Here is a 22,472-nt window from a genome sequence, read left to right on the forward strand (position 1 = left end):
AGGGGATGTGTCCTGGAAAAAGAGGACAAATGGCAACCCTAAAAAGGTACCACCACCCCAAAGTTTTGTTTGAGAATGTCAGACGTGTATTACAGATGGGAGCCATAGCTGCCAAGTTATCCCTTTTTTACAGGGATTTTCCCTTATGCTGAATAGGCTTCCTCGCGAGAAAAGTGAAAACTTGGCAGCTATGATGGGAGCACACAGTACTTATGTAAGGAGCAGTTTACAACTCTTTACACTGCTTCCAGAGTTGGTGGGTATGTTGCATGTTAATGGTGGGTATAAGTATAAATAAAAGCACACTGGATTAACTAATCCAGAATCAAGACTGCGCTATTTCAATATTCACCATAGGTTTGTCAGATTAGAACTCCCAATAGTGGGAAGTCTACTCAGAAGTAGAAGTAGCCTGGCGTGCTATGGTCCATGGGGTCACGAAGAGTCGGACACGACTAAACGACTAAACAACAACTCAGAAGTAACCCCTGCTGAATTTGATGTACACCAAGGGTTGTACCCTGCAAGGCCCACTTGAGAGGGCTTTAGGCAGGATTTGCTTAAAGGGGTTTTCCATTCCAAACTCCAAATGCCTCTCAAAGTATTTTTACCCATCTCCTGAAATTTCTTCTTCCATTCTCCTTTCACATTCAACTTGTACCTTCCCTGCTCTGACTCCCAGCAAAAGTACCTTACCAGCTTTTTTCCATCCCTCTTTACTGGTCCTTTTACATTCACTTATTCCGATGACTGCTTTCCTCGCTTACCTTTCTCTTTTTCTCTGTTTATTGATAACAACAAACAATATTAGTCTTATCTTATTTCTTTCAACTCTTCCTGGTCCTTTCCCCTCAGAGAAAGGAGACCTGCCTATCTATCTTCTGTCCTTTTTGCTTTTCCATGTCCTTTGTGACTTGCGCGTGCACACACACACAGCAGAAACCCACAAGGGTGGGGTGGGGCTGTGAAGAGGGGCTTCTTTTCTCCAGGTTGTACAAGCAGGAATTTTTAAAACCCAATAAAATATTCAGTTATTCTAAAACTATATAGGAAAACTAACATTTAAAAGCCAAGAAAAATAAGGAGGAAACAAACAGGAAGAAAGGAAGCTTATATGGTATTGACATTATCTCAGGAAGTGTTGCTGGTGCATAAAACAAGGACATGGGCAACATTCAGTTTCTAGGTTCCCCATAGGCAAAGACAGATTATGAAACACAATTCTTCCTTCAACCCATTTTGCCTCAAATCCTGTTTAGATCTTGCCATTATTTTGATGTGCAGCCAAATCCATGTAGTTAACATCTCAGCTATGTTCATTACTGCTTGAACTCCATAACAGTAAATGCACTCCATCGTGGGATAAACTGACTGCATGTTCTGCAATTAGCTTCCTCAAACAAACAAGTGACATTTCTCTGATGATTTAGCACTTCTTTCATAGTCCAGTATCCAAACATCACAAGCTTATTTCCAGCAGGAAACTAAATAAAAATCTGAACTTAACATTAAAATGTGCTGGGATGGAGGAGCAGTTGCTAGTGTAGCTAAAGGAATTTGTATCAAGCCTCTGGTATGTTCAGCTACAAAATATTCTAGTGAGTTAAGCAACATTCTAAGATCATACATTCTTACCATGGCACAACACATAAAAAACTGGTTTCCATGTAGTTTCTCCATGCAGACAGGTTTATGTAAAATATATAAACATTTTTCAATTTTGTTACAGATTGCATAAATATGGCATTTTTACTTTTGCATTTACAGCTGTGCAAACACAATTTGATTACAATCTCTGAAAAGTATTTTGCATCCCAGTGAAGCAATAAAAAATGCCCACAAAGAATTTAAATACCAAATTCACGTTTAAAATGTTTTCTCAGTAAAATCCACACATTTAAAATAGTTTTATTCATTTTATTTGTATATGTCAAAATACATTTTTTTTTGCAAAATAGTGGGTTTTGCAAGTAGTTTCATGCAGATGCAAGGTCTGCTCAATACTACCAATAAAATCAACGTAACACAGTAGCCATTCAGTTTGTAAATAATAAATAACCTATATATAAAACACTAAAATATTAGATACACATTTAATCATTCACAGGCATCCAGAACTTGACCAAATATAATCCACAGTATGCCTAACAATTCAACAACACTATGCAGCGTGTTGCAGCCATTCAGATGGATATTTTCTCTGCTTGCTTTGTATTAGCTTAAGACCATGAAATATGTCCACCTTCAAACTTATGACTCATACAGACCTACTGTAACAAGATATCCCAGAACTATCCTTGTACCTTTAAAATCAAGAATCCTGAGCTTGGTAGTAAGAGCAAAACCTTACATCTTCAAAAAACCTCCCTCCCCCCCCTCCCCAAATCACCCAACCCTATGAAGGGGACTCATGTCCTCCTTGCCCCAAACAGTTGTTCTCTTTTGACCACCCCAAAATGAAGTGAGTCCCATCCCCAAGAAGTAGGAAGTAGAACACAATGACCTTTTAAAATGAAGGGGTACAAATTCACATTTAATATAGTATACAATATAATCAATAATACAATAGCTACTACAAGCTTTACAATATACAATTTATTTTAATGGCTGAGCTGTTCAGTGGTTTTTAGGCAATAGTCTGTAGGCCAGAAGATGGTTATATTTAGTAGGTTTTAGTGAAAATATAAAAGCTGTTTGTTTTCTAACAAAAGCTATCTTCACTGGAGTACGTTTTAAAAGGCCACTGAAATGTATAAAATGGTCTGAACGTGGTGGTATCAACTTAGATGCCTCTTCAGATGGCATTAGCAGTGCACGTAAATGAATAGGTTAGGGCTTTCAAATGACTTAAATATTACTTTGGCTAGCACAACAGTTTCAGACAGCACTCAAACACAGATATGTGAAATGTAGTGAAGAAGTTATACTTAAGTTTTATTATGGGTGATCACTCAAATAAAAAATGGAAGGGGATAAAATATTGTTTTTAGTTTCAATTTTTTGTAAAGACTGACTCCATACAAAGTAGAATTTCTAAATTTAAACCAAATGGACTTTGTTAAACACTACTGTGGAGCAGCCTATTTTGTTTTAACACACAATTGCAATAGGGAAATATATTCAAGCATGTCAAGTGGTGGTCTGAAAACTCCAAACAATATACATTAATATATACAGCATCACTTAGTACCTGCTAAAATGAATGTGATGGTTACAGGATCTAACAACTTGCACTACAAACCTTTTTCTTTTCTTTTAAAAAGTGACCAATAAAGGCAGAAGACAGGAGTTTTAAAATAACCAATCTACTTGCAACTGACTTTTAAAGCATCTTTTATAGGAAATAATGCATATTGCACAACAGTGAAAGCAAAGGTTCCACAAAACCTCTCTGTTTTGGGGTGGCTGGCTGGACAATACAGGCTTAGTTAGCTACATGTTGCATTTTTAAAGGGGTGTGTAAATGTAAAGCTGTGAAAATACTGTACAACAAAAAAAAATCTGGTATATGAATAATTAGAAGGAAACACACACAAATCCAAACTTAAGATGTAAGAGAGAAAAACTGCAGGATAGAAAACAACAACAACCAGGAACCGTGACACAACAAAATAAAAGTAACTGTCTGTGGTAGCAGAAAGCTTTTTTGATGCATGTGTTTATGTACAACTAAGGCTTACTGGTTAAATATCTGAGGCTTATCTGGCCTTGAACACTTTCCTTATATGCAGTAGCTGTAAACAAGATTTCTCAGTCATTATGTCTTCTCAGCAGCTGCTTTAACACATGAAACAATGATCTTGGTTTAAAAAACACACACACCCAGGTAAGAGGGCATTTGGCAGAATATCTGAAAATGACAGTCTCCAAGAAATCTTCTCAGACTTCCAGTGACTTCCATGCTATGGTCCACTGGAGATACTAATTATGTGCAATCCCATGATTTGCAGCTGGAGTAAACAATTTTATTTGGAAAGCTTGCTGATAACTCTGATCAAGGCCCCATTTTCATCTTTTAGCCTCTGGTTATCGGCCTTCAGGTCTGGTAGCATCTATCAGAGAAAAACAGAGGGTAAAGTGTGCAACGCATGACAAATAACAATATACTAAATACAAAGTCTCTTCAAAGACAAATAGTCCTCCTTTCCTGCAAATGCCAAATGGTTTGTTTATTTAATACCATTTATAAACCAATTGATATTAAAATATTGCTAAGCAGGCTGGTGACATGAATATGTAGCTAATGGTTTAGAACTCAAGGTCCATCCGCAGCAGCAACTTACTGTTTTATAATCACAGAGAAGTGAAATATAAAACAAACCATTTGTGCGTTTGTTTTTGTTTTTTTAAAGAAGATAAGGCAAGTAAGATAAGGCAAGTTATAAGATATGCCTATATGTGGCATTTGTGCAAACCAGGCAATGTTACTGAAATAAATAGGTATCAAATGCTCACTTAACTGACAATCTGCTGAGCCTCAACATGCCTTTTATTTCTATTCCCATTATATACTTACTGCTTTGTTCCAAGTGATATGATAATGCTCTTGCCACACTTGCTACAAGTTTATGAAGTTTCAATATGCATCTAGCCAGCAGATAAATTATCATCTAAGTTTTAAAAAAGTCATCCTTACAGAACATTTTACTGCTACTCCACTCAGGAGCTGAAAAACTTGTCTTCTAAATTTCCCCCTAGAAACCAGAAAAAATAGGTTCAACAACATCTTCCTGTGGAACCCACTATATTACTTTGAAAAATACTGGTATGCTGGATTTAAAATAGGGCAAGAGGCACTTGGAACAGCACAATACTATTTCTGCTCTTACTAAACTCTTGAAGGTAAGAGAAAGCTTCAATATCAAGTCCAATTCCTAATGAGGTAGGTACAATTGTAAGAGTGAAGAATAAAGAGAGTATGGAGAAAGAATACAAGAGCTTAAATACTATTTTCTTCTTTTTTGCACCATAGTTCCCCCAATATTTTTTTACAGAACTAGAAAGGGCACAAGGTGGGGAGCGGATGGATGAGAATGACTGGCACTGATGTGATGCCACAAGATTAACTGTTAAGTCCAGGGCACGAACAAGCACCTGACCAGAAAAAACACACACACCCAAAGATGGAAAATTGCCTTTGCTTAACCAAGCACTTTCGACATGTGCCCTCAGAAATTGGAAGCCTGACAACCAGATCCACCATCTCTAACAAGAGACACTGTGTGGCTAATGGTCAGGGATGATGGGGGCCAAAGGCAGGCAATACTGGCACTCAGGTTCACCAGCAGCATTGTTATCCTGAAGAAATCAAACATGGTCCAAGACATTGATGCCAATGGCTGCAATCCTAACCCTCACTTATCTGGGAGCAAACCCCACTGAATTAAATAGGACTTACATCCAGGTTGGTTTACTGTTATATACTTTATGTGGGGCTACCCTTGGAAACAGCCTTGAAGCTTCAATTGGCTAAGGATGCTGAGGGCAGACATTTGTTTGGGCCTGACAGGACAGACCACATCAGGTCAGTTTTCTCAATTTCATTGGCTTACAGGAAAAATTGACAGTGATCACTGTGACATTTAAAACCTGAATAGCCTAGCCTGGGCAATGCCAGCTCAGGAATTGTCTCCTCACATGAATTCTGCAGTCCTTATTGCATTTCTATTGGCAAATAAACAAGAAAGGGGGTGTTTTCAGCTGTGGTACCCTGACTATGGAACAATTTCCCAAAAGAAATTGAACTGGCTCCACCTTAACCTGCTATTAAATGGGTTCAATTTGGATGTTGAATGATTTTCAGGATGCTTTTTAAAGCTTATTATTATTCTTAGGGTGGTTCTGGATTTTGTTGTGCTTCATTTCTTATTTGTAAATGCCTTAAGTTTGAGATTTTTTTGTATTGAAAGGAGGATATAAATGGCAAAATAAATAAAGGGAAAAGAGTTTTTGCGAGTCGCTCAAATAAGCAAGGTTACGCCATGCATAATATCAAAATACTTTGTATTAAAATGCTTTGTATTATTTTTTTTGCAAAGCACCAAATGCCAAGAGTTAATAAACATATTCTTTGAGAAATCAAAACTGCATTTAAAATAAATTATTATACATGTGTGATCTCTTTGGATTGGGTCGTGATACGTATATGAACATATTCTAGAATGCATGAGGTATCTCTAATATGGTACATTCACTATAGTCATTTTGACACCTGCTTAAAGTATTGTTCTTTAGGCAAGCCTATTCAGACATATAGAAATTACATGTGTTTTATTTCTTTTTAGCTACTGTTGATTGCAAAGGTAAATTTTCAGTTTCACAGTAATGAGACTTAACTTTCAGCTATAAAAGCTCATGCCTCCTCTGTGGCATTGGCATGGCACATGTTAATCACTTAGGGGGAAATCTAGGCTCATATAAAAAAATTATTCTGCTGTATTTATGAGCTGCCTCAAACAGTTAATGCAAAATATTGCAACTGATCATTTCTTCTGTATTTTATTTATTATTATTATTATTATTATTATTATTATTATTATTATTATTATTATTACAGTGGTACCTCTACTTACGAATAACTTTACTTACGAATGTTTCTACTTACGAATAGAGCTTCGTCCGCCATCTTGGATGCGGTTTAGATAGGATTTTTTCTACTTACGAATTTTTAGATAGGGTTGCTTCTACTTACGATTTTTTTCTCCCAATGCATTCCTATGGGATTCGACTTACAAATTTTTTCGACTTACAAATGTTCATTCGGAACGCATTAAATTCATAAGTAGAGGTACCACTATATTATTATTATTATTATTATTATTATTATTATTATTATTATTATTATTATATCATCTGACACATTGCTTTCCAACCACTCACTAGAATTTGGTACTGATGGTTTTATCCAATTAAGTTTTACTCAGAGCAAACCTATTAAAACTAATGGACCAAAATTAGTCATGCTCATCAACTTCAGTGGGTCTACTCTGATGGACCCCGAGTATACAACAATGTTAATATATATATAAAGTTTAATATGACAATTTGGAAAAGATCAACACAACCCTGTGACATTTTCCACTTTAAGTAGTATGCTGATACCAGAGATTTCCAATTGGCACAGAAGGGTCTTGTGCTTTTCAGTAAATTTATATTCAGGTGTAGTACTTAGCTTCCAGTGAAGTGTCAATTCAACTATTCAGATTAGGGTTTAGTTTTTCAGCTCCTCAATATTCTTATACATATCCAAGGAATGGAGCATCTCTGAACTGTGGTAGGTAGTGAGGCCCACAGATTAACATCAAAGTAATCTGCCAACACGAATGCATTCACCATATACATATGCCATGCTAAACCACAGCACAACGTGATAAATGAATGTATCACAATAAGCCTCAGGCTCAAGCACTCCATCCCTACCCTCTCCTCCTCCCGTGTGACTGGGAGGAAGTGTTTGGAAGCTTTTTTTTCCACTACAGTTTGCCATGCCATATGCCCTGATAAACTGTGGTTAATAGCAACTACAGCTAGTTTCAAACAAGCCAGCTTCAAACCATAGTTTCTAAAGCTGGTTTATCTAACACTCGCCATAGTTAGGATTGATCAGTTCTTGGTCCAGACAACATGGAAAGCTGTGGCTATTCAAAAGAAGAAGTAAAAGTTTCTGAACTCCTTTGCAACTAAACAACATCAACAGATCTGTTAGTAATAGGGTAAAATTGGAATACTGGAAACTGTGTATTTAAGCTGAACTTATAGTCAAGCAATAAGCCAGTCTTCAGACACACAAGCATTAATAGTGAGAGATGCAGGCCATAACACTCACTGAAAGTCAACACCTGCCCAGCTACAGAAAAAAGAAAAGGGGAAATTACAAGTCCACAGAATGTCGATGCCTGCAGGCACCTGACAGCTTGGTAACCACTCTGGTCAAGGCCCTATTCTCAGTCAGCAGTCGCTCATTTAAATGTCTCAAAGTCTGAACATGCTTTACTTGAAATGTATTCTGCAGGAATCAAAGAAACAGCAGCCAATGAGAGAAATGCAATTGTGGCATGTTGAAAAGGTATCACAGGTGAAGACAACTATAAGAAAAAAGAAAGAGATGTAAAGATAATCCTTTCTTTAGCAGCAGATTGTTCTGTGTGAAACTAAGAAACTAACTATATATAGGGAATCAGTGACTGTGGAAAGGCTGGTGCCAAATGTGTTGCTCTGCTTTCTTGTAGACCACATCAGTGGGCTAAGAGTGGGGGGTTGTCGTCTGGGAAGCCCAGGACCTCCATACACACTGCCCAGGCTTGTGCCTGGAGAAGTCACTTTGGTGCAGCAAAAATAACGCAGGAGGCGCTGTGATTTGACTTCACCCCTGGAGGTGCTGCTGGTAGCCTTTCAAGCGTTAAACAATCTGGGCCCAAATCCCTGTGTCCCTATATGACTACAGTGGAACCTCTGTCTCAAGCGCCTCAAAAGCCAAATGTTTCCATTTTCGATTGCCAAAAACCCGGAAGTAATTGCTTCCATTTTCAAACGGGCCTCGGAAGTCGAACGGCTTCCGTTGCGTGTTTTCCAATTTTCTCAATGGATTTTGCCGACTGCTCATTGCGCCTCAGTTTTCGAATATTTTGGAAGTCGAACGGTCTTCCGGAATGGATTATGTTCGAAAACCAAGATTCCACTGTATGAAGACTCTCAGACAACTGAGGATTTTTTTAAAAAAGGCAGGAAAGAAGAGACAGCTCACAGAATCCTTTTTGAAATTATACCTATATTGGTATCTGGACATCTATATGCTGAACCGTAGTTTTCGCTCCATAGGATGCACCTGACCATAGGACACACCTCATTTTTAGAGGCGGAAAACAAGAAAAAAAATATTTTTCTGGTTTTCCTCCTCTAAAAGGCTGGGAGGAGGGGTGGAAGGGGCTCCCGTCCATCCCTCCCAAGCAGACCTTGAGGACAGCCTCAAGAAGGGAGGGAGGAAGGGAGGGAGGGAAGGAAGGGGTGTGAGAGAGAGAAAGACAAGGAAGGAAGGGATGGAAGAGAGAGAGAAGGAAGGAAGGAAGGAAGGAAGGAAGGAAGGAAGGAAGGAAGGAAGGAAGGAAGGAAGGAAGGAAGGAAGGAAGGAAGGAAGGAAGGGGTGAGAGTGTGAAAGAAAGAGGGAGAAAGAAGGAAGGAAAGAAGGAAGGACAGATGGAAGGAGAGAGAGAGAGAGAGAGAGAGAGAGAGAGAGAGAGAGAGAGAGAGAGAGAGAGATGCTGTCCGCGGCATGGCAAAGGGTCTGCCCTTTCCTCCCTCCCCCCTGCGATCACGGAGGAGGAGGAGGTGAGCGGAATAGCCCGATTTGGGGTTATCCTGCTTCCCCCTCGCCCCTGCCGATCGCGGCAGAGGCGGGGGGAGGCGGAGGATATGCTGCTGGTTGCTCCCCACCAACCCCATTCGCGAAAGCAGGTTTGTTTTCGCAAATGGGGTTGGCGGGGAAGAACGAGCAGCATCCCTCTGCTGCCACCGGCTCTGGCAGGGGCAGGCTTGGTAGCCACGGGAAACCGGCTCTGGGGCCACCTCCTTGACATCGGGTGGGGCTCTCCTCCCCTCGCTGTCAAAGAGGCGGCCGGAGAGCCCATTTCCCGCTATGCGCGGCTCTCGCCGTCACTCCATAGGACGCACAGAGATTTTCCCTTTCGTTTTAGGAGGGAAAAAGTGCTTCCTGTGGAGCGAAAAATACGGTAATTGCTGATGGGTGCCATTTCAAGGCTGCTGAAACGACGCAGAAACTCACAACTATCTGTCTTCTCAGTCTGGTTCTTCCCTGTCCAGGAGTGAGGAGGGAAGGAGAGCCTATCTGCCTTGTTAAACTGAGGCTTTCTTTTTTATTAAGCCAATTAGCGTCTTTCCAATGGGGTGTAAGAAGAAAGCCATATTGTGCCTCAGGAATCAATCTTGCCCATCTCTAATTTGCATGTGTGTATGTGTGTGTGGGTGTGGGGTGTGTGGGTGTGTGAGAGAGAGAGAGACAGAGAGAGAGAGAGAGAGACAGGCAGACACACACACACACACACACACACACACACACAGAGAGAGAGAGAGAGAGAGAGAGAGAGAGAGAGAGAGAGAGAGAGAGAGAGAGAGAGAGAGAGAGCTTATTTCTTCATTGGGTCCCTGTGAATTAAAGGTTGGATAAGAGAGAGAGAAAAATCAAGTGATAGGTTAAGAAATTTTTGTGACCTTAACTCCGACTGTAGCCTAAAGGAAATACTACCCTTGGTGTGAAGACTGCCTGATAGCAGAGGAACCTGTATTTTCATTTTCACAATTGAGTTAAATCAAAAGTACTTCATTATTGAATTATAAAAATGTTTCGCCTATACTTTAAACACACCACACACACACACACACACACACACACACACACTTGGGAAAAGTATAGCCATATTCAACTGATATAGGCTTTTGCTTTTTAATAGAACCATATGTCTCAATAGCACCTGGACCAACTCAGACAATCTCAGGTAAAAGTCCTCTGTTACTGTAAACAAAACTGTATGGCACAATATTCTATCCTTTACAAAAGCTGCATTCTATTAGACAGCTTTGGCACGAGCTGTGATTACATGGCTGACCATGTAGTAAAAAGGCATAGAAAATGTTATTCTGTAATTTGATGCACTCCTAATCAATACATAAAAATAAGAATGTGCACACTGTAGCCTATAAACAATGCTACTGCCCTAAATGAAAATAGTTGAAGAACACTTACTTTGAGTTCCTCTTCCATTTCAGATATCCGCCTTTCTAGAGCTCTTCTTTCCTACAGAAAACCATTTGCATTAATAACACAATTTGGATATATATTTTAAGCATCATCTCTGTAGAGCAATCTCAGATTTTCAAGATTAAACAACCATAAGCACAGTGAGGAGAAGAAACTTGCGAGGCCAGTGATGTGTAAAAAAAAAAACTTCGAATTTAAAATCAAGACAACAGAACTAATTTTGTCAAATTCTGCTAGTTAAATACATTCTTTATATAAAGCTGATCAGGCAATAGTTTTTGTAACATCAGTTGGGTATTACACCTTTAACTGTATTTTGTGGTAGTTTAGCATACAAGAAATGCAGAAAAGACACCAACTGCCTTAAGGAAAAGGAGGCACAAAGCATTACGTTCCATAGACAGGCAAATGTTAGTTTGCATTCTGTACTACACCCAAGTAATACTAATTGTGTGTGTGTCCTAGTGCATATTCTGTCATCATTCAATGGACAACAGGTCTTAAAGCTAAAGTATTGCTTTGTGTTAAGACAATGCAGTGAGTCTCATTAAAAAGCAGCTGCTGTACCCAGTATCTGACATTCAAATATTTTCAAAGTGTGAAAGACAAAAGCAAATTGCTACAAAGTATACATTCAACAGTGTTATGCAAAACAAGCAGCATCAGCTGAGGTGTGTAAAACTTTGGTTAGATCATACCGCTGCGAGGATACTGACTCTTGTCGGTCACCTTTCAGATACAAACCATTTGAATTTAGTTTAATCATAGTTAAGTGAGTTCCTAAACATATTTTACCCAGTTTTAGCAATTAATTTCAAGAGTTTAGTACAGTCATAATTCATTTTGGTCACTGTCGTTCATTTAACCCTCTGTGATAAGAACCAAGTTTCGTTTTTAAAAAACTTGTTTACTTGTAGCAGTGCTCAGTTAAGTAACAGTGAGTTAACAGATTTAAGCCATTTCCACCAATCGTATGTTTTTTAAAAGTTGCCAGACCAAATCTAGCGTGGAATTTTAAATTTAATTATTTGATTATTATTGCTCTTATATAAATACATAAAGTGCATCCCTTGTGTACACACAGTCTGTCCAGAAATCTAATTGCTTAACTAAATTGTTGCAGTTTGTTCTTTTTTGCATACTGCTTCCCAATTCAAATTGTTTTATAAGACTATTATATAAACCTAGAGGACCAAAAGCCCAGGAAAAAACTTACCCTTTTTTCCATTTCTAGCAGAGACCTATCAGCAAATCTTTCCTGCCTCTGAAATAGATAAGTGATCACATGCAATGTCACTCACAAGAAAAATAAAGGTGGTAAATGGACGTGGGAGAGAAGCAATTTAGAAAAGCATTGTTGCATTACCAGTGGTGGGTAGGATCCAGACTAAATTAGACAGTGAAAACAACAGAACCAACTCATTTCTAAGGGAATTAACGTCTGCTATGTCTGAATCCAAACCAATATTTATTCATTTTTTTCCTGTAACATGAACTACAAAGAGTGCCTGAAATTCATGGGCACTCTCAGATTCATAGGTTTGCTGAGTATAATCTCAACAGGAAACCATAAATACTTTTGGGGGAGAAATAGAAGATACAGAAAACAATGAGGTAGGCGCCAGAAACATAGTTAATGGTATTGAACATCACAAGCCATCCTTTAATAAATGGCTACTGATTATCTATAGATTTCTTGCAAGGGAGATCAATTAAGTACAGATACAAGGCCAGAGTTACATTTACTAATAATTTCAAAGAACACAATAACACAGCATGGGGCCCATCTAGCTAATCAGATCAGATCTCCAATGTGTCTGGAATGTCATAGTGAACATGAACGAATACACTAAAGAGTCTTTATAAGGATATGTGCACATTCAAGCCTACCTCTGCCTGTTTTAGTAGTCATTAATCAGGTGGCCACTTAACATTTCCCATCCTGCTTCTAAACTTCTTCTCAGGAAGTTTCTGCCATCATATATCAATTTCGAATAATAGAAGTTGCTGCTCAAGGACAAACACACTGCTCCTTTTGAAGGTATAAGCTTAAAATCAGTCTCTATCAGCAGCAACTTCCTTACACTCCATGAACTCACCACCTTACTTTTTACCCATATAAGTTAATGATTATTGTTCACTTCTATGGAGCAGTAATACTAGGGATAAAACTTGACACCTAACATTAGCTCTCCATTGAGAAGGGCCAGATGGCTTGCAGGGGGAAGACTTCCAACTCAACTCTACAATATTAAGAACACTGTCTTCCCATCATAATCACATAAATTTTGAAGTTGTTTATACAGCAATTAAAGCAGAAACGTTCAAGGGTTAAAGACTATGCCTTGTTTGGACATAATGATTAACTATGGTACAGTGCTGAATGAGCCTGCTATGCCTCCACCTCCAGTTTTCACTTCCGGTTTTCAGTAACCACAGTTTATCATCAAATCGAAACCTGGGCAAACAGCGGTTAGCATCAACCACAAGTCTATTGAAACAAGCCAACTTCAGACCGTGGCATAGCTGCCAAGTTTTCACTTTTCTCGCAAGGAAGCCTATTCAGCATAAGGGAAAATCCCTGTAAAAAAGGGATAACTTGGCAGCTATGGACCATGGTTATTAAGAAAATATCAAATTTCCCCAAACCATTCCTAACAGGTACCTGAGTGATCATTCTAAAAAGTAAAGTGACAGATTTCAGTGTCAAGACAGTGAATGAGTTAATTTTACTCCAGATATAATAGTCCTACATTGCCCCCTTTTCTTCACATGGTAACATGTACTACTTCCTACTCCACCAGCTCCACAGATAAATTTAAGTAACCAGATCCTATGCAAGTTCCATGAAGAAGCAAGTTCCACAGTGTTCAATAGAGCTTTATCCAAAGGGTGTGTTAAGAAAGTAAGAGACAGAGAGAAGGGAAGAAATTACGGTACTCTGGATCAGAGGTTGAATAATATGTTTTTTCAGGTCTTTCTTTCAGGTTCTCCCTGTTTTAAAGTAGGCCACATTTGCTGAAGAACAGCAGCCTCTCTTGTATCTATTTTGCCTTCATTATCTTTTGCTATCTACAAAAAGAGCTGAGAGCCATAGTGAGGCCCGTTTACTCTGCTGCCCAAAGCTGGGATCCCAACTTGGGATTCTCTTCAGCACTTTGAGAACCCATGGAATTGGGGTTGTAAAGAAGGATGAATTAATTACTCCCCAGCCCCTCTGTCTCACTCTCTTTACAATCCTAGGTCCTGCATTCACCAGAGGCAGAAGGACGTACAAATCAGTTTGGGCTCACTCACTACTAGTGTCATGCCATTAGTGGGCTCTTAGCAACCCAAAACCATGGAGAGAAAGGCAGCAGCAATGATGAAAGGGAAGGAGAAAGTCAGGGCTGGCCTGCCTAGGCTTCAGGTGGCAGGCTGGGGACAGGTGGGAGGAGCAGCAGATTCACACTCCAAGGAGTGTGCCGCTCACCTCCTCCTCCATCAATATAAAGTACGGTAATTTACAACTTTGCCCTATGTAAGTTGTGTATGAAATACCATTCTGGACACTTAACTTTTAAAATGTATAAAAATACTGCACTTCACATTTCATTTTTCTAGTTTGCCACCTCACTGCAAGTTATTTCCTGAACTCCACCTAAGAGACTCAGATTCCATACACTTCCAAGAGCGCTGATGAAGCCCAATAGAAACCTTCTAATATGTGAAATGTTCATTATTGATTTATATTTCTAATAGAACTTTTGTGCCAGGTTTATAGCAAACAGAATTAAAGCATGACGTTTAAAAGGAACTATTAAAAAAGTGTGTTTCCATATCTTTGGGAAATGCAAAGGTGATCCTTAGTGAGACACATTTTACTGAACCTACCCATGATTTTTCTGTGGTGGCGCCTCATTTATGGAATTCCCTCCCTAGACATTGGACTATTGGCCAGCCTTCAAAATGGCTTTGGAGACCCATCTGTTCTGTTTGGCTTTTAACAATGATGGTTTTATTACGGTTGCTGCTAGATTTCAGAGTATAGAGTTAAGACTGCTTGTTACTAGATTTCCTGATAAAATAATTTTCAGGCCAGCAAAAATTTGAAGGGTTCTCTAATTTGTACTTACTGCTCTGCCTGTTATTTTGGCATTTTATTGTTTGTAATCTGTTTTAAACTGTATCAGAGAAATTTGTTATTTTATTTGTTATATGTTTGTAAGCTGCCTAGAGAGGATATCATATAAGGCAGCCTGAAGATCCTTTGAAGAAATAAAATTAAATCGAGAGTTTAGAAATACAAACCTGAGTTGCCTTTTCCAACTGTAGTTTGAGATCCGTCAGTTCCATGTTGGTATCATGCAACTGTGCTTTCAATTTTTCATTTTCAGCTACAATCTGTTCATAAAGCTAAAAAATATGCAATACTTTTATAAATCATGCACTCCTTCAAACTTCTATCATAACTGCATTTATAAAGTGATAACTGTAGAGACATAAAATTTAACTCCTAGGATTAGAAGGGCAGTAGGCAAGGAGCCACTGTTTAGATTTCTGGATTCTGTGTATGGCTGGGCAATATAGGTTTTCAACATTGTGATATATCACCAGCTAAACACTGAGATATTCCAATATATCATGTCTGAAATAAAGATTTAGCCTAACTTCCATCCTCTATGCTCTGGTAACCTCTAGGTTCAATTACTGCAATGTTTTATACACAATGCTGCCTCTGAAGATAGTTCAAGAACTTCAGCTGGTGCAGAATTCAGCGGCCAGGTTGCTCACTAGCGCAAGACGGCTTGAGCATATTACACTGATCCTGCACTGATTGCCAATCAGTTTTCAGGCCCAATTCAAAGTGCTGGTTTTGACTTATAAAGCCTTAAGCGGTTCAGGACCACAATATCTCAAAGACAGCCTCTTCCCATAGGCACCAAGCTGGACCCTGCAATGACCAACTTTCTCCATACACCACAGTCACCTCTCTTCATTCAGGCAAGGAAGAGACATTATACTGGTTCAAGGACACATTCCAGTTAGGCAAAAGCACTAGAGGAGGGCGAAGGGCTGGTGAGGGGAGCATCCTAGGGAAGGGGTGTAGCCTGGGGAGAGTCCAATGGGTGACGAAGGGAGGCCTTGTGGCTCACATTCAGCCCTGGCCCTGAGGTTCCCCATCCCTGTTCTAAATGAGAAAGCAGGTGGGGTAAAGTGGCCATGCATTTGAAGTAGCTTTACAAATAGCACCTTAACAATGGCATCAATCAAAATTTACCTCAAAACCAATACCGTAGAGCTTGAAATTGCACCTTATAGTCCCCAGAGTGTATGTATGCATATGATGTCAAACAGAATTAAGAGAACCATACAGAATGACTTCACAAACTTGTAATGAAGTCATCTTGTTAACACATAAGTCAGGGGGTCAGATACCTTTTTAAAATCTGTTGTATCTTCTTTTTCTAGCTTGCTGGAATATGATTTCCGATCTTCCAAGTAACTGTATCCAGTCCGTCCTAGTACTGAATCGTAACGATCTCCTGATGATCCTGTGTCATATCTTCCAAAAAAGAATAAAAGTTCAATCTCTCACAGCTCAGTTCAGAATTTCAACAAACTATGGTCTGAGCTAGCTCTAATTTAGAAACTAAGTCACAGTGGCTTCATTTGCACATCAGAACTGTCTGTAGTTAATTGTTTAGCATGATCGTGCAGGTGGCTCCTCCCCTAGCGCGAGAGACAAATCACAATCCCTGGTGTATTGTAATGTCTGAGCTTGGGATCATGATTTGTTTTACTCCAAACAAATCACAATGTGAAGCCAATGTTTCTTCTTAGCTTACCAAGGTGGGGATTGGGGCAACGAAACAAGCCTGATCCCTCGTTCAGATATAATGCTACATCAGAGATCATGGTTTGCTGTTCCTGCTGGCACTATGAAAGGAGTAAAGCCGCAGTGATTTCCATGTTCATGGGAAACTATTAATGATGGTTTACTGTGACATGCAAAACTGGGCCCTACATGAAAACACAATTTATACAATTTTTCCTTAGTTGTCTCCTCCAAGGGTTCCAAGATGCAATTACAAACCACTTCAACTTGTTGTACTTCTGGCAACACAACCACAGATATACTGCCTTGTTGCCATTAGTCAGTAATGCTAAAAAGGGCAGCACAACTGAGAACATTCTTCTTTTTATTTGCTCTCAGTTGTGCAGCACAATGCTTTCTCAGCCAGCTTTCTGCCAAGGAGCATTCCCCTCTTCCTGATGTCTTTCACCTCTCTGTAATTAAGAAGTGTTTTTTTTTCAGGTGCAGGGGACACTCCAAGCTGAGCAAAGAACTAGGGGGTGGGACGTTTTTCTTCCTGGCTTTGTCCACTCAAAACCACTGCCCACACTCCAAAGCAACGTTCCCACCAATGTTGCAGGTTCCATATCCCTTGGAATGAAATAGTATTTTGGGAGGGAGAATGAATGTTGACTAGATAAATGTCCAAAAAGAAAGAAGTCCCTCTAAGGCAGTGGTGGCCAAACTTGGGCCTCCAACTGTTTTTGGACTACAACTCCCATTATTCCTAGCTAACAGGACCAGTGGCCAGGGATAATGGGAATTGTAGTCCCAAAACAGCTGGAGGGCCAAGTTTGGCCACCACTGCTCTAAGGGCACCCATAGCTACTCTCCATGAAAAAAGGGAAAGCATCATTTCATTATTGGTAGTGCTCCCCCATCCCTGGCACCACTTTCCATTTTACCACATCTCCTGGCTGCTATTTTCATGACCTACATTACAACTTCCCTCAATTTCAGCCACTAGTGATAACTGCTACCTTTGCTTTTCATAACTCTTTGCTTTTCATAAGTTTTAAAACACCAGTCTTTGGGGAGAAATGGGAGACCATAGGTTTAGGCTAAAAGCCTAAAAGTTATTCATTTGATTCAGTTTCTTTTATAGAAGTTGTTCGATAAATAAAAATCATGTAATCCAAGTGCCTGCCTTTATTTTGAATGGGAACTGGTTTAACACCTAGGGGCAGAAAGATCAATAGAGAAATAATGGCTTTCGGGTAGACATCAGCAAGACTTAAGACAAGAGAGTTGGTGCTCTATTTTTGTCTTTCTCATATTCTTAATTTCTGTTTTGTGGCATGATGCCCTCAGAGGGTGGAACACCAACAATTGACCTTGTCAATTGGGAAATTTATTAACCTCATGGTTTCAACATTCTCAAACTATGATTTGTCAAATTTGAACATTGTGACGAACGATAGTTGAGCTCTGAAAATGATGGTATGACATGACATCTGAATTAAGTCACTGACATATTAATATTATAACTCAACTAAAGATACAGTGTGAATTCAAATAATGTGTATGCCACCTTCCACTTCTCTCCATTTTGTACAAATGCAAATGTGAACTAGGGTATATTATCAGGGAACACTTTCCACTTGGGGACTTCCCAAAAGCTGAATCTTACAGATAAATCGTTAAAATCCCCTCAATTTAGATGTGGCAAAGCATACAACCTTAATCATGTTTGGCTCTACTGGAACATTTTATACTCCTCAAGGTGTCATGGTGCTGCCATGCTGACGGTCAACATGCCAGCATAATAGCAACTCTGTGGGCATGTTGAAACTGGATGTAATCTTCTACAGTTTTTGTATTTATGGAGAACTGAGCTGTGGGCAACTTCTTGCATCACATCATTTGCAAAGTGCCTTTTTCCATAAAAGCATGCTTAATCTCTCATTTCATTAGCAACATTAAACAATTAAGAATGTTATACCTCACATCATAAGGAGAGCTAAATGTGAAGAGTACACATACCTTGAAATGCTTTCACCCTGAAGGAGAAAGAGGGGAAAATATTTTAAAAGACTGTTTAACAAGCAAATTATTCACAGCTTACTAGACAATTAATGAGCATTTAAGTAAGCTCAGCAACTAAAATAAAATGGACCATAAAATATACTGTATGGAACCACCAGCTTACAGGTCCACTCAGGTCAGCTAGGGGTTCTAAGTTGCCCTGGGAGGCCATTTCCCCCAAACCACAGCTGCCCCATCCCTGATGCCATATGTGACATCAGGTATATGGCAGGTAAAGGCGTGTCTGCTATGACTTTGAAGTCCATTTCCAAGCCGTGTGTATTGAAACTTATCTGCAAAACAGTCTTCAAAGGAAAGTTCTTTTCAAGTTGTCACCCAATGTCATAACAACATCAGGTGATTGACAGGTGGGCAGTCCCACCCACGTGTTAGATTGAGGGGAAGGAAGGATCTGGCCCCCTTGTGCTATGCAGTTATCTATCCCTGCTGTATGGAATCATAGGTGAGAATCCAAATAGCTAACTTAAATACACCAAGGGATTGGGCATGCCCAAAGGCATTTTGGACTTCTTTCTTTGAAGAACAGACCTTCCAAGCCGAAGAGCATTTCAAAGACTTCTATGATTTCAAAAGTAATTCTTAGGGAACTGCTGTTTGAGTGATACAAGCCCAAAGTCTCCATAGCCACATGAAAGTAACTGCATGTTTGGATCCTAGCAACAATTTGCAGAATCTTCACAAGATCACTAATATTAGAAATATACACCCCATGTTATGACTAAGTTCTAAAGAGTTAATGATTCTGCCTCCCTGTTCTTTCAGTATCCTATGTATTCCAACTGCTCTCTCATTTTATGTGGACAAGTTACTGTGGTAATTTTGAGTCAACTTTACACCATTCTTTTGTTTGAATGTATTTTGTAGGGCCCACTTAGAGCTCATTCAAGTGACATGTTCACATGAAACAGATAATGTTGGCATTATCACAGCAAAATGTATGCAACCTCAGTTAATGCACTATTACTGAATTTAAACAATACAGGATGCAATACCTGTAGGAGTGTAGCTTTTGTAAAATATGGCACTCAAATGAGAATCAGAATAAAAGAGAACAGGGGAAAAGATACATGGAACAGCGCTGCACTATGAAAACAACTTTGTGCACTATGAAAGATAATCAACAGGTTACGCTTCTAAGAAGGCCAAATAAAATTATCACAATCTCTGAACTTAATGTTTTAACCCCAGAAGACACAATTTTTGTCACAGAACCTTGAATAAAACCATAGCATGAGATTATGTCTTTTATGCAAGGAAAACAAAACAGAACAATTACCTGTGTTTCTTTTTTATTTGTTCCCTCTTCTGAATCAGATGGGTGTTCTTGTTCATTTTCATCACTCTGAGGGAGGAAACCCATTTAAAATTAGCATATATTTACATTCTGCATCTGGACAGAACAACTTAGAAGGATGGCTTCCTGCAAACAACATTTTCAGCTTTCAAACAGCTTCAAACAAGCAGATAGTTTGCCAATAAACTTCTATCCTAGTTGCTCACCACCACTTACACATTTATACTGGAATATAATCTATGTTTGCACTCTTCTAAAACAAAATTTCAACTATTTTTGTCCAATTCTTCAATTATGGGAGAACCTACTGTAATCATAATGAACTTAATTTTTTTTAGTAAAACAATAGACACTCTTTCCCTATAAACAGCGGATAAACAGAATCTGTATTTTCAGATTGTATTGGGGCTATTGGGTTGTTTTTATTTTTATTAGGTATTTTGTGGTTCTATATCTTGATTTTATTTTGTGAACCACACTGAGACCCCCGGGCATAGGCAGTATATAAATTCTAATAATGATAATAATAATGATGATGATGATGATGATATACAAACAGCAATTTATAGGTGGCAAGTCCATATTAATGTTTAAGCAGTTAACTTACATACAAGAACTTTTACTTAACTACTTTACAGCATCTCATTGAAGCATCTCATTGTTTCTGATTTATAGTCACACACATCATCATCAAAGCCGTAATTAGCTAAAATGCATGCTTATCCAATGTATTATGAATTATGTATGTGTTACAGTTAATGTCACACATTTTCCATATTACAGGGGGGTATATCAATGTTTGCATTGAGTAGACCCACAGAAATTAATGGCCATGACTAACTTGGGTCCATTATTTTCGAGTAGAACTTAGTTGGATACTGATTTTACTTTAAGGCAATGACTAGTAACTGAATTCATTAATTGTCCAAAAAAGCTGTGATAACAGTGATAAAGAAGTTTGTTGTCTCACTAATAAAATAATTCATGTATATGTAATTTTATAGGTTTTTACTTACATCCTGAGTCCAAAAAGAAACTCCTGTAGATCTTCGTTTTTCTCTTGGCCGTCGCCTTTCCCTTATTGATTTTGTCTGTGATTTATCTTCTTCTTTTTCTTCTTCTTTCTTCCCTGTTTCTATTTAAATAGCAATGCATTGAGGTTGTAATGAAGTCCAGTAAATATACTAATTTGCAACACATTACATTTCTGTTGTCATTCCTGAAGCAAAACATTCAGGATCCAAGTTTATGAAAATCCTAAAATGCTTTTGAGAATATGGTAAATGTTGTTCACTTTTAATGTGCCATTATTCTCTTTATACATTGTTCCATCAGTTCTAACTATAAAATTTCAATGTAGTATTATATGGACTTTAACCTTAAGAATCAAAGCCTAACACATATGTATATATTATGACATCTACAAACACATATTCATCAAAGCAACCAGAGCACACTTATTCAGGTAAGTATTTGTTTAGCCAGAAGCATCAAGAATTCAGCGTGCAACAGACTCTTTCAGAGAGAGATTTGCGTTCAAATTAGCTAGATTTGCTTTTCTTTGTATGGTAATGCATTTAATGAAATCCAGCAATTTTCAGACCATGGTAAGGTGCCACTTCTATAAACTAATATTTAAAGTAACGTGTCAGAAAGATCAAAGTTTAACCTTTCAAACTGATTGTTCAACTCCAAAATGCTTTTATTAACTTATACAAGAATTATTAAGCAGGGCTGCACAAGCATATAACATTCCTTTGCTATCATGCACTTTATCCAAGTGTTTACCCTTGAATTAACATAAGAAATCACAAACATCCAGGTACTTGTTTATTTCACTGCTCCAGTCTTCAGGGCTGAAAAATGAATCTATATTAAGGTAACACAATACTCAGCCTCACTCTAAACTTTTTCTTTTATATAAAAAAGTTGTTCCTATAACAACTCAACATTAAAATTTAGAGCCCATGGAATTATGGGAACTGATGAGTAAGTTTAAATTTGCTCTACAGAAAGCAATTTAAAAGTATAATTACTGAGGAATTGCTGAAATACTGATTTCAGGTGGTGATTCTGCAGGAGGATTCCCAATTGCTCATCTAAGGTATACCAAACTTTCTTGAAGGGGGCAGTGGTTTATTTGATAACACCAACACACACAAAACGAAAAAAATAAGAGAAGCCTTACCTCTCTCATTTTCCTTTGCTCCACTTCTGGAGTAAGCAGAAGTTATACCTATAAGGCTGTTTGGTCTGTTTAGTTGGCTTGAAGAACTAGATGTGGCAACTGAAGAAGTTGATGAAGTAGTTGTAGATGTAGTTCTATAGCGATGATATGGCTAGTCAACAGGGAGAAGTCCATATCAGTTTTGAAATATTAGGAAGCATAGAAATGCAGATTAAATCATTTTAATCAAGTAAGCTGCCTCCTACAATTTCAGAATGGCCGCCTACCCTGCTCCGCGTGAGTGGCAGTTGCGACCCCTTTCAAGCTGCCCTTCATTCCCAGGGATGTTGGGAGTCAC

At 38.6% G+C, this 22,472-nt stretch overlaps 1 protein-coding gene across 4 annotated transcripts in view; it reads right to left on the reverse strand.

Annotated features, from left to right (window-relative positions):
* Positions 1-1,668: 1,668 nt before the first annotated feature.
* The window catches only part of PPP1R12A (protein phosphatase 1 regulatory subunit 12A), a 101,098-nt gene continuing 80,294 nt past the window's right edge, over positions 1,669-22,472 (reverse strand). For 3 of the 4 annotated variants that reach the window (XM_060279678.1, XM_060279679.1, XM_035128543.2), the window contains 9 exons: positions 22,136-22,286; positions 20,964-21,082; positions 19,930-19,995; positions 18,591-18,607; positions 16,190-16,316; positions 15,062-15,166; positions 11,988-12,035; positions 10,757-10,807; positions 1,669-4,052 (listed from right to left, as the gene is read on the reverse strand). In XM_060279678.1, the coding sequence (XP_060135661.1) occupies positions 3,966-4,052; positions 10,757-10,807; positions 11,988-12,035; positions 15,062-15,166; positions 16,190-16,316; positions 18,591-18,607; positions 19,930-19,995; positions 20,964-21,082; positions 22,136-22,286 (771 nt within the window). In that variant the 3' untranslated portion in view covers positions 1,669-3,965. Of the gene's footprint in view, positions 4,053-10,756; positions 10,808-11,469; positions 11,501-11,987; positions 12,036-15,061; positions 15,167-16,189; positions 16,317-18,590; positions 18,608-19,929; positions 19,996-20,963; positions 21,083-22,135; positions 22,287-22,472 lie in introns of all 4 variants that reach the window. The other variant, XM_035128544.2, reaches the window with a different exon arrangement.

Source organism: Zootoca vivipara, chromosome 10 (assembly GCF_963506605.1).
Source record: "Zootoca vivipara chromosome 10, rZooViv1.1, whole genome shotgun sequence".
Taxonomy (NCBI): Eukaryota; Metazoa; Chordata; class Lepidosauria; order Squamata; family Lacertidae; genus Zootoca; species Zootoca vivipara.